The following is a 12,926-nucleotide window of genomic DNA, read 5'->3' as shown; positions in this document are numbered from 1 at the left end:
GTTTATTGTGAGGACGCATAGGAGATTTGTGTAGATACAAAACTTGTTTTCAGGGAGAACTAGAGAAGAGCAGTGGAAAAGGAAGGAGCTGGTTCTGTCCAAAGGATTCCACCAGCTGGAGCGCCACCCAGCCCGGGGCAAGGCCACACCTGGCATGATGATCTCCGGGAAGCCCAGCTTCCTGGCCACCACGGTGGTCCTGTCCACCAGGTGTGGGTAGTCCTTGCGGATTTGAATGATGTCACCCACCAGCATCTTCATGGTCACCCAGAGTCCTGGAAGGGAAGGCTCGCTGTGAGGAGCCAGCTTCCTCAAGGTGTTCCCTCCGCCTCCGTCCTACCTGCTCCCCTAGGTCACTTTCTGAAGGGGAGCAGCCAGAGCGGACGTCCGGAGCCAGACTTCTCTGGGTGTGAATCCCACCAGTTCCTCCGAGCGGTGTCCGCCCCGCCTCTGCAGGGTGGGGGTGACACCACCTATCTCTCAGAGCTGCGGGAGAGACGAGACCCAATGAGGCAGTGTATCAAAGTGCCTGCCGTAAAGGAGAGTCGGAATACGGGAGTTCCTCTTTCCTTTGGGCAGTGGGACACGCCTCCCAGCTTCAGGGGATGGGCCTTCCATTTCTACGGATCCCATTTTTTGCGATGGTCCGTCTGGAAGGAAGGCTGGCTTTCCCTGGGTTCAGACTTCCGATCTGTTTGTTGAAGAATCAAGGGCCCCGGAGCCAGAGTCGGGCCCAGTCCACTGGGCACAGTACCCACCTTGCCCTCCGCTGTCTCCCTTGAGGGCTATGACTTTGCCCAACAGACTGTGTAGGAAGTCATTCTCAGCTGTCACCCTGGAAAGGAAACGAGAGCACAAAATGTTCACAGGATGCCCTCGTGCGGCCCCCAACTTGCGGTTTCATGCGCTCCAGAGTCGCCCAGACCCTCCCTGCACCGTGGGTGTGGAGCGAGCCAGCCTATGCCACCTCAGAGAGCACATATGTCACCGAGAAGCAATGCGGCCCCAAGATCTGGGAATCCGAATAAATGCCACCAGGAGAGGCCACTTTTTCTTCCTGGGTAAAGCTCTGAAGGAGGAAGGTTCCCAGTCCCTTAAAGGAGTTTCTGCCCTGCAAGGTGGCAAAGACCCTACTTCTCCTGCTAGGTCCCCACCACCCGCCTTAACCAGAGTCACTGACCCCGCCACCTGTGACCAAACACCGTCCTTCTGGGCCCGTCCTTGGACTGAGAGAGTAAGGACAGCATTCTCAAACTGGGGCTGCTGCTCTCTCACAGGGGCCGCGAGAGCAGGGGAAGGACACTGACCTTCCTCACGACCCTCCTCTCCAGGAGTGGACCTTTCTACCCGTGAGAAGGAGGTTGGGCTTCCTGTCATACGTAGCTGATACGCTGCCGATTCACAGTTGGGGGGCTCCTGGCAGACTTGTGCGTGATGCCTTCACCCTTGGCTGACAACCCGCTTCACTCCCCACCCTGACACAAGCACCATGACAACCAGGCCATGTCTAGCTGGGTCACCACTCGAGCTCCATGCCCAGCCCAGTGGCCACCCCTCTGCCAGCCTCCAATTAAAGTCTGTTGAATAAATACCCCTGGACAAATGAATGGGTGAGAAGCTGGTTGGTTTCGAGGGCCCTGGCTATCATTCTCATCCTGCCCTGCTTTGGGGAGGCCCCACCCGGACATCAGCAACCCAGAGAACCAAGTGGCCCTCAGGGGGGACAGGGCCTGGTTTCAGGGAAGAGAAAGACACGGAGACTCTCTCACGGGTGAAAAGGAATGAAGTGCTGCTTTTCCTCGTCGCTCTCTGCTTTCCCCTTGATGATGTCCGTTATATCCATAACTGGAAGAAGAAGAGAAATGAATAGTTTAAGTCCTCCTGCCCCCAGGAAGGGATGACAAGGAGATGAGACTATAGGGCAGAAAGCTGGGTTGGGAGAGTCTAGGAGGGTGGGCAAGCCAGCGGCGGACCACGCACAGACCCCGATGTGTTCACAGCATGCAGCCCCAGCTGAACCTCTGGGCAAAGTGGGCTGGGGGTCAGCGGGCCACGGGACCCTCCGAGAGAGAGTGGTTTAGCAGAAGCCAAGAAGAAGGAGTCCGAGTGATTACTATGGAACTAAGCAGTTTGTTTCAGAGTTGACATATATACACTGCACACTTATTGTGCCTACAAAACCTGGGAGCAGTGACTCGCTGCAGGATCTGGGAAGCCAATGAAATCTGTTTGCTTCTCAAAAACATGCTCTGTGCACAGACACGGGACTATAAGAACCTTGAACCCTGCCATTCCAGAGGGATCCCGGATCCTCAGAAACTTCTTATATCAGCCCCTAAAGGCCCATAGACCAAGGTGAAGAACTCCAGCCTCAGAGCAGGGATCTAGAAGGGGTTAGGGAGGGTGGGGGGCACTGAGAAGAGCTGGTCGAGTAGAGTCAAAACTCCCCTAATGTGACATGTCTCAAACACTCCAGGGACTGGTCAGGGAGCTGCTAAAATGATGAGTCGGCTCGAGTAATCATCAACCAGTGACTAGATTGAGTTCAGGAGGGGAGTGAGGGAGCAGATTGGAGAAACTGCCATTGGAACCTGAATGACATCTATTCTCACCATCTAATGGTCTCCCCTCACCCATGCTTGGGGGCGTGGCTTAGGTGCAGCAACCTTCCTCTGGCTCCACAGGTGTTCACAGGACCTGGGCGTTCACAGGACCACACTTTCTCCCCTACCTCCCCCCTCCCCCGGCCAGAGGAAGTGCTTTGGAGATGACCACACGACTCGATGTAAGCTCCTGGGGTTTCTGCTGAAATTAATGGGAAAGAGCTGCCTCTTTCCCCTGGATCGCTAGGCCAGTCAGATGCAAGCCTGGACCAGCTCGCCAATATTCTGCCTACTAATTGGAAAGCCCTCTTCAGAATCAGAGGACATAGGAGCTGGGAGATAGAGAGGTATAAATGCATCTGAGTTCCTGGATCCAGCCATGCCTGAAACACCCTATCTCTGAACCCTTCAGTTCTACCAGATTGCTGTCACCTGAAACCCAGAGAGATCAGACTGCAGCTGAGGGACAAAGGCACACTTTGAGGTAAGGCTGACGAACCCTCACTGCCTCAACAAGAATGCTGCGATGTCAGGAGAGCCCCTCATAAGGAGTCAGAGCATTTCAATGCAGACCATGGACCAACCAGATCCAAGTCTCTCGTTATGCAGATAATGCAACTCGGGCCCTGGGGCAAATGCTTGCCCACTGTCACTTAGCTAGCTAGCAACGATGCCAGGTTACAAAAAAAAAAAAAAGCAGCGCAGTATAAGCTGATTTCTTCCATTCCACCACTTTGCAAGCAGTGCAGGGGACTAGCTGAGAGGCGGCTGGTTTGCGATCACAGAAGACCAGCGTGTTCTGAAGTGAGGAACCTGAACCCCTGGGTGTGCATATGGTCCAGAGGGATTACAACTGGCCCATGACTGGAAACTTAATTTCAATAAAATAGCATACCCAACTGCCGTTTCCACAGGTACTTAAATTCTTTTGAGAAAAAAATGTTTTAGTTTAAATAAAGTGGGTTAAATAAAAAAATATATTACGTGAGTAATAGTACAAGTGATGGTCAAACATAACAAAAACCATAAACACGGGACAAGAATGTTGAAGCCGTGGCAACCGCACAAGAGTGAAGGTGTGGAGAAAAGTGGGAAGGTGACGTAGCCCTCGACTGAGTCAAGCCAACCCTCCAAACGTCCACTTCCGTCTGGAACTCCGACGTGTGGTGAGTGATTCATTCTGCGTAACTTCATTTCCAGTCCTTAGTATTTCTCAAAAACTGATTTGCTCACCGTAATGAGATCCTGCCCATATTGCTCTGTGCTGGGGACCCGGGGTGCCCACTGCTCAGGCTGCACCCTGTTCCCAGGGCTCTGCTCCAGACACAGGGGTCCCACAGTCCCCTGCTTTCATCATAAATCTGGACATAGTCACCAATTTTGTTGATTTAGTACTGGAAATGTAGGCATTAGGGGATGTATGGCATAAATTCTGGGGCAGAGAGAGCAAGGTGGAGAGGGAGAGAAATCCTCTTTAAAATGTAGACGTATACAGTACGTATACAGACGTATACAGGGTGCACTCCAGTACAAGTTAACAGTGTGTCGTGTGTCATTACCTGCCACCCCAAAGGGCCGCCTCAGGCCCTGCGTGCACTTCTTTGTGTTGGTGTCCTTGAGGTCCATCTTCCCGACTCGGACTATTTGACAAATCAAGTAGATTTTATCCCTGTTGAGGTCTTTGTTTCCGAGATCCTGCAGGGCAGGAGATGAGCAGTTACACATCGAGTGTCTAATGAAGAACACTAGAGAAGGACACTGAGTAACAGGAAGTTCTGGAGCAAGTGCTTAGTGCTTAGCGCATAGGGGTTAAGCACACAGTTGGTCTTGGGAAGGGAGAAGGCCAAGCTACTGCACCCATTTCACAGATGAGAATGGCGAGTGTTGGAAAGGAAACTGGGCAACAGGACTCTGGGGGTCAGTCCCAATCCTCCCACTTCAACCTGACGGAACAGAAGGGGAGAGGTACGATATCCGTTACACAGGCAGGACTTCCTGCACGCCAGCTGATTGACCCCCAAATTGCATTTGCTACCAATGACTCGATCCGTTTCGTCTCAGCTCAGCACCTCTCAAGGAGCAGGCAAAGGGAAGACGGAAAAGTCCTAAGTTCCCATTTACTGAGCACCTCGTATCCGTACATCACTCAGGTTTGGGTGGTTGTGATACCACACAATCCCAGTATCTCAGAGCTTATAACCAAGGGATGCTTCCTTCTGGCTCAGGCTACCGTCCAATGAAGGTGGGTGGGGGCTCCACTCCGCTCACTTCCTTCCTCCCGGCCCCTGGCTGCACTCGGGTGCCTTCCCTCCCCCCTCCTCAGGAAGAAGCAAAGATGGCAAGCCACTTTCTGGTACTTAAAGCTTCCACCCACAAGAGCTACACATCACTTTGGCTGCATTTCACTGACCAAGGTGAGGTATGTAAGCTGGCCGACTCCAAGGTGGACAGGCTGTTGCACTCGCCCCAGGCCCAGGACACTGAAACTGGTCATGTCTCAATCGCATGCTAAAATGTCTCACATCATTGTCTTATTTGATCCTCGCCAGAAGTAGATACTGCTACTGCATTCCCATTTTATAGATAGGAAAACCAAGGCACAAAGAAGATAAGGAGCTTCCCCAAGGTCACGCCCTTAGTCCTTGCAGACACTGTCCAGTCACTCGGACACCGAAGTCCATAAGCCCAACTGCCAAAAACATCTTTCTCACCATCAGAAAGGCATGCAGGAGGAAAGCCCACAGGGACCACCTCAGCACCTGCCTGCCCTGTTCCAGGACCCCCTTCCCGCTGGAGTCAGTGTAGAAGGAGCATCAAGGCATGTTGTTGGCATTGGAGCAGAGGACCCTGGGCGTGGCCGCGCTAGGGCGCAGCTGCTTCTCGTCCTAGTTAGTCCTCATGCAGGCATACGCGCCGGGTGCAGCCTGTCAACTCACATCAGAGCCCGGGCTCGGGTACAGCAGCACCCCAGCCTCTCCCTGAGGTTGGTGTGGGTGGAAAAGGAAGGAAGGGTGCAGAGTCTTTGGGAACAAGACATGGCCCCAACGGGATCCGCACGTTCCCTCTTGGAGGCTGCAATGGATCAAGTTTTGCATCACCTTAGCTGCACTATGGTGCCTAGTTCCTAGGTCCAACACTAGTCTAAATGTTGTTGGGAAGGTGTTTTCTACGTCTAATGGGCCTCTACAGTCAGCTGTCTTTAGGTAAAGAAGATTGCCTTCCATAATGGAGGATGGCCTCATCCAACCAGTCCAAACACTTAAGAATAAAAAGTGACCTTTCCCAGAAAAGGAAGAATTCTGCCTCCAGGCTGTAGCATAGAAATCCTGAGTTTCCAGCCTGCGGGCCAGCCTTACGGATTTCAAACTTGCCAGCCCCCTGAAATCACATGAGCCCAATCCTTAGAATAAATCCATCTGCCCGTCCAACCCGTTGGTTCAGTTTCTCCGGAGCGCAGGCTACGGAGGGCTCTCCTCTCACTGGCCGGCAGAAGGGATGGTGCTTCCCCACCCTCCAAAGCCTCTAGGCTGGCCACGGAGGAAGGGAAGAAGGGAAGGAGGGGGCTTTCAGATCCAGGAGGGCTCGCCACTCATGCATTCCCTGCCTCGCCCCGTAGGCAACTGTGTTTGAGGCCCCAATTATCCCACGTCCCGGAGGTTGGACCACCTCTCCCTCCACTCCACCCTGCAACCCCCTGCCAGCCCGTCTTTAGAAGCCACATTCATTATTTCATTTCTCTCCCCCAATGATGTTAATAGCTCCTTATTTCCTACCCCATTAGTGCTGATCTTCCCAGGCCCACGTGAAAAGTCCTAGACATAATGTATTTCCAGCTGTCCTATCCAACGGGTTCCCCACTATTCTCTGCATGTAAGTACTCTATTTTTGTCACAAAGATTTCTTTTGTGCTCACTTTCAACTCTGGATCTTTCTTCCTAAGCCCCCTGGTCCACACCTCCACCTCAAACGCTTGCCGCTTATTCCTCTAGATAGCCAAAGCCCTCCCGTCCTTAACAGCTCAAGTCTTGCTTCCGTTCGACCTTCATCCCTAATTACTTCTCTTCTTCCCTTAGGACTTTTCACGGTTTTGAACTGGTGCCTTTCAGAGGCTATCCGCAGCCACAGGCGCCTGAAAGGTTTCTTCCTTGATGTCATGGGCTAATTGATGCCCCCACCTCAAACTCCTATGTTGGAGTCCTAACCTCCCAGTACCCAGCACAGGGCTGTATTTGGAAATAGGTGATTCATTCACCCTAATAAATTTAATTTTAAAAAACAGTTCTTAAAAAAAAAAGAAGTGACGAAGCTAATGTGACGTCGTTAGGGTAGGCACTAATGCCATCTGTCTTTGCAGGAAGGGGACATGAGGGCACAGACACACGGAAGGAAGATGACAGGAAGACGCAGGGGGTCGGTGGCCATCTGCAAGCCAAGGAGAGAGGCCTTCAAAGGAACCAACCCTGCAGACACCTTAATCTTGGACTTCCAGGCTCCAGAACTGAGGGAAAATAAGCTTCTGTTATTTAAGCCAGCCTGTCTGTGGTACTTTGTAATGGCAGGCAGCCCTAGCAACTAATACACCAGATAAACCCAGCAGGTTCCTGGGTAAGTCCCCATTCCACCCCTCCTCTCCTTGCCCAGAGGAAGACGTGAGATCTCTGGGAGCTAGCTCGTCAGAGACTCTTGGCCCTAGAGAGTCTGGGCATGTAAGCCCCAGGAGAGGGCTGAGCATGAGCTACTCTCCGAAGGCTGTGGGAACAGGCAGCCTTCACTCAGGACTGTGCTCCCAGCTGTGGTGTCTCCCAGTCGGTTTACTTTGGCTTTAAAGACTCAAATGTGTCGGGAAAGCTGAGGCGGGGCAATGAAATGTAAAACCCATGTCACCTGACTTAATTACTCGTTAGCACTCCCATTATTGCTTAGCCTTGTTACCCGTGTGTTGGCAGTAACCCCCAAACCGGGCAAGGTCTTGGGGAACCTCATGGTATATAGGCTGCTCTTCTCCTACAGAGCCAGGCGTGGAGGTGAATTCTGGTAGAGCAGACAGAGGGGAAGTCCACCACCGGCCCAACCCACATACCCATGTGCCAGCTCCTCGGGCCCTGCCCCCGAAGAGAAAACTAGAAAGAGCTGACGTCCAGAGACGAGACAAACACGGCCAGCAAGGCACACGCCGGCCAAGTCTGATCTCATCTCCAACTTAAGCATTGCCTCAGTGCCCAGCCGAAAGTGAGGCCCAGTCCAACACCATCGCATCACCCTGTCCTAATTATCCACATTGTGCAGCGTGCCTCCCAACAGTTCTCTTGTTTTTTTCATGTATTTACTTGGGTTCTGGACGACCGCCATCACGCCACGAGAGCGGGGGCCTATCAGCTCCGTCGGTGCTGTATCCACAGCAACCAGCCCTGCGCTTGCATACGGCAGACACCCACCCACTAGGCCTTGAGTCAATGAAAGAGGCTAGAGCTCCATGACCTTCCTTGCCCCGAAATGAAGACCCCCATCCTTTCCGGAGAGGGAAGTGTCAGTCATGGGAACCAGAACAGAGCTCTCAAGTTTATTGGCTGTGGGAAGAAGGGCGGGTGGCATAGGCAGAATCCCATGGAGGCAGGATCCCATTAATACTGAGCGACACAAATTTACCGATGCCCTTTCCCGCGTGTTTACATCATGAATTGGTTCTCCTGCAAAATGAACCCCCTGATTGATTCCCTGTCTCTCTCCCTCTCATGAAACATCTGTCTCCTGGTTTAACAGGAAGCCCCATGGGACTCTCCTATTTACCAAGAAAATAAATAGGCTTTTCCTTCTACCTAATAATACAGATAAACTGGATTGAAGTACATTGATATGAGCCAAGAAAAATTTTGTCCAAGCAATTAGGACCTGTGATCTTAGTCCTCCGGCCCATTTTTTAGCAAGTGGCGAACAAAATAAATCAGCGGCACACCTATCTAATTGTGACACCAGTCACTGCATTTAATGGCATGGAACAGAAAATTATCGTAGAGCAAGGTGGGTTAATCTAGCGTGTCGGACACCACTGGATGCCACTCAGCGGTGTGGTCAGTGCCCAATCCTTCCCTGGCTCCCCCTCTGTAATCTCCCTTTGCTAACAGGTGACACAGCGAAAAATCTCATAAATGCTCTTCTGCCCAGAGGAGCTGGAAGACACCACCAACGTCCTCGGGTGTTTTAAGATCACACCCTTAACACAACGTTGTGGAAAAGGGACCAGAGAGGGGGCTCCGCAGGGAGTAACCCTCATCTCCTTCTTTCCGCTCTTTCTCCTTTCCGAAGTGGCAAAGCCTGTTGACTTGCAAACATAAAGCATCCAAATGATGGCTAATTCCAACATTTCCACACAGGTCTTGCCCAGCGAGTGCTGGTGCTTAAGAGGATGACCTGTAACATCTTTAGTCATCTGTGACTTCACTCTGTTCAGAATGTCCACCTTACCAAGGCAGCCAATGATCTAGGAAGGAGCTTTTTTTCCCCTTCCTGATATGGGCAAGAAGGGTCTTTGGGTCTGAACCAAATAAAAGACCTCAGGTCAACCACGAATTAAGCAGAAAATCAGCACAGCTGCCACACCCAGTGCACGGAGATGGCAGCTGGAAGAGGCGTGTGCTTGTCGCCAGAGGGCTCTGAGTGTGCTCTCCGTATGCGGGTGAGTGAAAAACAGGGAGGGAAGGAGGGAGGAAGAGGGAGACGGAGAAGATCCATCTTCCCAGCAGCTTCCCCTGACACACAATGCCCTTCGCCAGCTCGGAAGCTCTGCAGACCCAGCTCACTGCCAAGATCTCGTCCTGATGAGCGTGGCACGTGGTGAGAGGAAGCCGTGCGCACCCACCGTGAAGACCACCTTCAGGTTGTTGAGCATCTCGATCTCCTTCGGGAAGCCCTTGCTGCCCCATCGCACCAGGTAGTTCTCACTGCGGGAAGAGAAGGGCAACCCGTTACCGCCAGGGGCCCGACACTCATTCAGTCAAAATACTGACCGAGCCACAACTGTGCGCCCCACACCCTGCTGGCTGCTGGGGACACAGCGGTGTTTGAGACAGACGCGGTCCCTCTCGCCAAAAGATCTCGGTCCCGTCAGGGGACAGACATTAGACTAGCAGGGGTAGACGATCACTCTCGTGGGTGTTGCGGCCTCTCTCCCTCCCTCACCCACTAAGCCAATTCTGGCCCCGCTGCCCAGCGTTTCCGAAGAGCGGCAGCGTTCTCTGCGAGGTTGCTGAGGGGCGGAAACCCGGGGGACGGATTTTAGCACAATTTGCTGCACACTAAGAACATGTTTGGCTGCTTTCACAGCTGTGCTGTATCGAAGTTCAGCTGTTTGCACAAGACAAAGTTTCCTTTTTTCACCGCACCCCCCACATGTATTCACTCCTCCACCCCACGCCCCTGTTAAGACTAAGATTTGAATTATTTTAAACTGTCCCTTGGACGTAGGACTGCTTTTCTGAATGGAGTATTGCATTCTGATGGAACATAGAGGGCCTCGGCCGTGGTCTGAGATACACTTAAGTAACCATTTAAATGGGGTTGTGACAACCATTTATACGCAGTTCTGCTATCGAAGTTGCTGTGAGAATGTACATCGGGAGAGCCTGGCCTCATCCGGGTAGTTGGGGAAGTCTGTGATGAGAGCATGCCCTGGAAAAAAGCAAAGAGCTGGAAAGCGAAATGTTCCACGCAAAGCAACTGTGAGTACCAATGCCCTGGGGCAGGATGAAACTTATGCAGCTAAAAGACGGATCCCATGGGAAACTGGTAAGAGAAAGATTAGAGAGAGGCTAGACCACGCAGGCCCTGAAGGTCATTCAACAATTTTGGCTTGATCCTACAGCTAACTGAGGCCCATTTAAGGGTTTTACGAGAGGCAGTCGCACGGTTCTGACATGTGATCAGTGACCATTTCACATCTTCAAGCACCATGCACCACCCCAGATGGTCCACACTGGTCAGTCCAGCTGTGCTGAGAAGTCAGAGTCAGCCCTTCTCTGACTCAGAGACGCTTAGTGCAGTTTGCCGTGTTAAGTCACTGGGGTTTTCATGCCACCCAGGAGCACACAGTTCCTACTCGTTATCTTGAAGCAGGAAGACACAAACTAAAACTCAAAAGCCAAGTCACCCCAAGAAGGCATAATGAGAATCTAGCAAACTTAAGGGCAACTGGCTTCTTTTGGGTGGTTTATTCTATCTGACTTCTTGCTTCTCTCTGTCCACCCACGCCTAGAAGATTAACGAGAGTAATCTCAGCAAAGTGCATGGGGGAAACGGAACTGATAAATACACACAGCTCTGAATTAACCAATGGTTAAAACTCAATCAAGTTAAATCCATCATTGTTCTCAGTAAGATTTCTTAAAAATTAGAGACATTTGCAGCAAACTAACCAGGAGGGCTCATTCCCCATCTCCGCAACACCCCCCACCCCCATCCCCACAATTTTTAAATTATTTCTCATTGGTTATTTCTGAACTGTCATAGTGAAATACATGGGTATTTCCCAGGACCTTTCATTACATGTAGCAGGTCCCATAGAGAAACACCCTGCTAGATCGAACCAGCCAGCCCAGCAATTTTCTTGTAGGGGAAATAGAATCATAAATAAGAAAAGCAATTTAGAGGGCTGCACTGGCCCCATCCATCCTTGCCCAGGGAGCCCTGAGCGGTAAATCTGGAAGGGCTACCTGGCGCGGAAACAGGTGAGACCTCCTCCACGTGCCCCCCCTCAGAGAGAGGGTGAGGGCCATCCCGGCTCCTCCTCACCCTCTTTTAGACATTAGCTTTGCCACTGGCCTGATGCCTAAGCTGCTTGTATTTTTTTTTTCAGTCCTACAAAAATTTACCTCCAGTCTCCCAAACCAGGCCTCTTCATACACCCACGGAATCCGGCCATGACGCATCTCAACACTGAAAAGTCAATCTCAGCCAAATTCTCCCCAGCCTACATCCAGGCCTCACTGAAGACGCCTTACCTGGCCTGTGGCCCCTGGTGCGTCAGCCCTGGTGAGGGCAGGCAGGCCTGGAGGAGACGGGTGTTTTCTCAGGGAAAGGGCAGAGGCAGGCTGACACAGGGAGGCCTTCTGAGTTCCCCTGGGCTACTCTGTATCACGCTTCTGCTCCTCTTTCTTCGTTTGCCACCTGTGCGGCCTCTGTCCCCTTCGTCCTCCTCAGCCCTCACTCTCCAGAGGGCTTCCCTGGGTCTCTGGCCTTCCCCAAGGCACCTCTCAGGCACCCCCCGTCGAGCACATCATCAGTGTGACACGGCACGGAGCAGGGCAGCCACCTCGCCGATCCACAGCCTCTCTCCCCAGAGCTGCCTCAGGCCGTCCGTCACTGAGGTGGGCCGGGCACCCTGGCTAACTCGGCCATGAGGAGTCCCCGTGTTTTCTAAGAGACGGGGGTGGGGTCCTGGTAGTGCTTTCGGGATCTGTGCCACAGGTGCCTGGGGAGCAGCCGACAGGGCAGGAAGGAGACAGATATGCACACCGTTTCAAGGTGGGCTCTAAGGAGCAGGAAACCCGCGTGCGGTGTCCACGGAGGCGGACCCAGGGGAACGGGGCTCTCGTAAGGGATTCAGGTCTACTCTAAAGAATATCGTCCCACCACCACAGTGCTGGTGCCCCGGTGAGCCGCCCTGGGGATATCTGGTGTTACTCTTAGGGACAAGGGCCTTGGAGACAGACTGAAGTGGGTACTACCGTGTCTTTGGAGCCAGATGGACCTGGGTGGACACCTCATCTCTGTCATTTATAAAAACGTGTGAGTTCAGGAAAGTCGCTTGACTTCCTCCAGCCTCACGTTCTCACCAAATGGCACAGAGCAACGAGGATCACACGAGATCACGTGCAGCCCCCAACGCTGACTTCTCAGACGGCAGCCCTCCATGTCTCCAACTGTCTCTGAGACAGCTGCCACTTTCTAAGGCACCACCCCACGAGGCACCGTACAACCTCATTTAGTCATCATCACATCCGAGCCAGAAAGACATCGTTTTCTCCATAAAAGACGAAGATCGGGCTCCAGCTCTAGCCTGATGCGTAACCAGGATCTCAAATACAGGCCCATGTGTCGGCCCCAAACCCTGCTGCAGAGAATAGGTCGTGGTCCCCTGGGAGGAAGGATGGTCTGAGCCACAAGCAGAGGCCTGGGGGACAGCAGTGGGGGCCAGAGGGGTGCCAAAGTCTTCCCCTGGGATCCCCAAAGGTGTTTTCCCATCCTTGAGCTGAGGCGCGCAGACGTTCCCCCACTTCCTCAGTTCTCAAGAACAATTCATTACAGCAGTCGTAATCATAGCCCCTCCCA

The 12,926-nt window shown here is 52.6% G+C and overlaps 1 protein-coding gene across 2 annotated transcripts in view; it reads right to left on the bottom strand.

Moving 5' to 3' along the window:
- The window catches only part of DOCK2 (dedicator of cytokinesis 2), a 357,524-nt gene that overhangs the window by 304,521 nt on the left and 40,077 nt on the right, over positions 1-12,926 (bottom strand). For both annotated transcript variants that reach the window (XM_037057743.1, XM_037057741.1), the window contains exons 9-13: positions 9,460-9,541; positions 4,163-4,298; positions 1,770-1,845; positions 759-835; positions 150-275 (exon numbers count right to left, since the gene is read on the bottom strand). In XM_037057743.1, coding sequence (XP_036913638.1) covers positions 150-275; positions 759-835; positions 1,770-1,845; positions 4,163-4,298; positions 9,460-9,541 — 497 coding nt within the window. The remainder of the gene's footprint in view (positions 1-149; positions 276-758; positions 836-1,769; positions 1,846-4,162; positions 4,299-9,459; positions 9,542-12,926) is intronic.

Source organism: Sturnira hondurensis, unplaced genomic scaffold, assembly GCF_014824575.4.
Source record: "Sturnira hondurensis isolate 20B ecotype Veracruz unplaced genomic scaffold, ASM1482457v3 Scaffold0009733, whole genome shotgun sequence".
In the NCBI taxonomy this organism is placed as follows: domain Eukaryota; kingdom Metazoa; phylum Chordata; class Mammalia; order Chiroptera; family Phyllostomidae; genus Sturnira; species Sturnira hondurensis.
The sequence above is the reverse complement of the archived record's forward strand: the minus strand, read 5'-3'. Positions and strand labels throughout refer to the sequence as shown.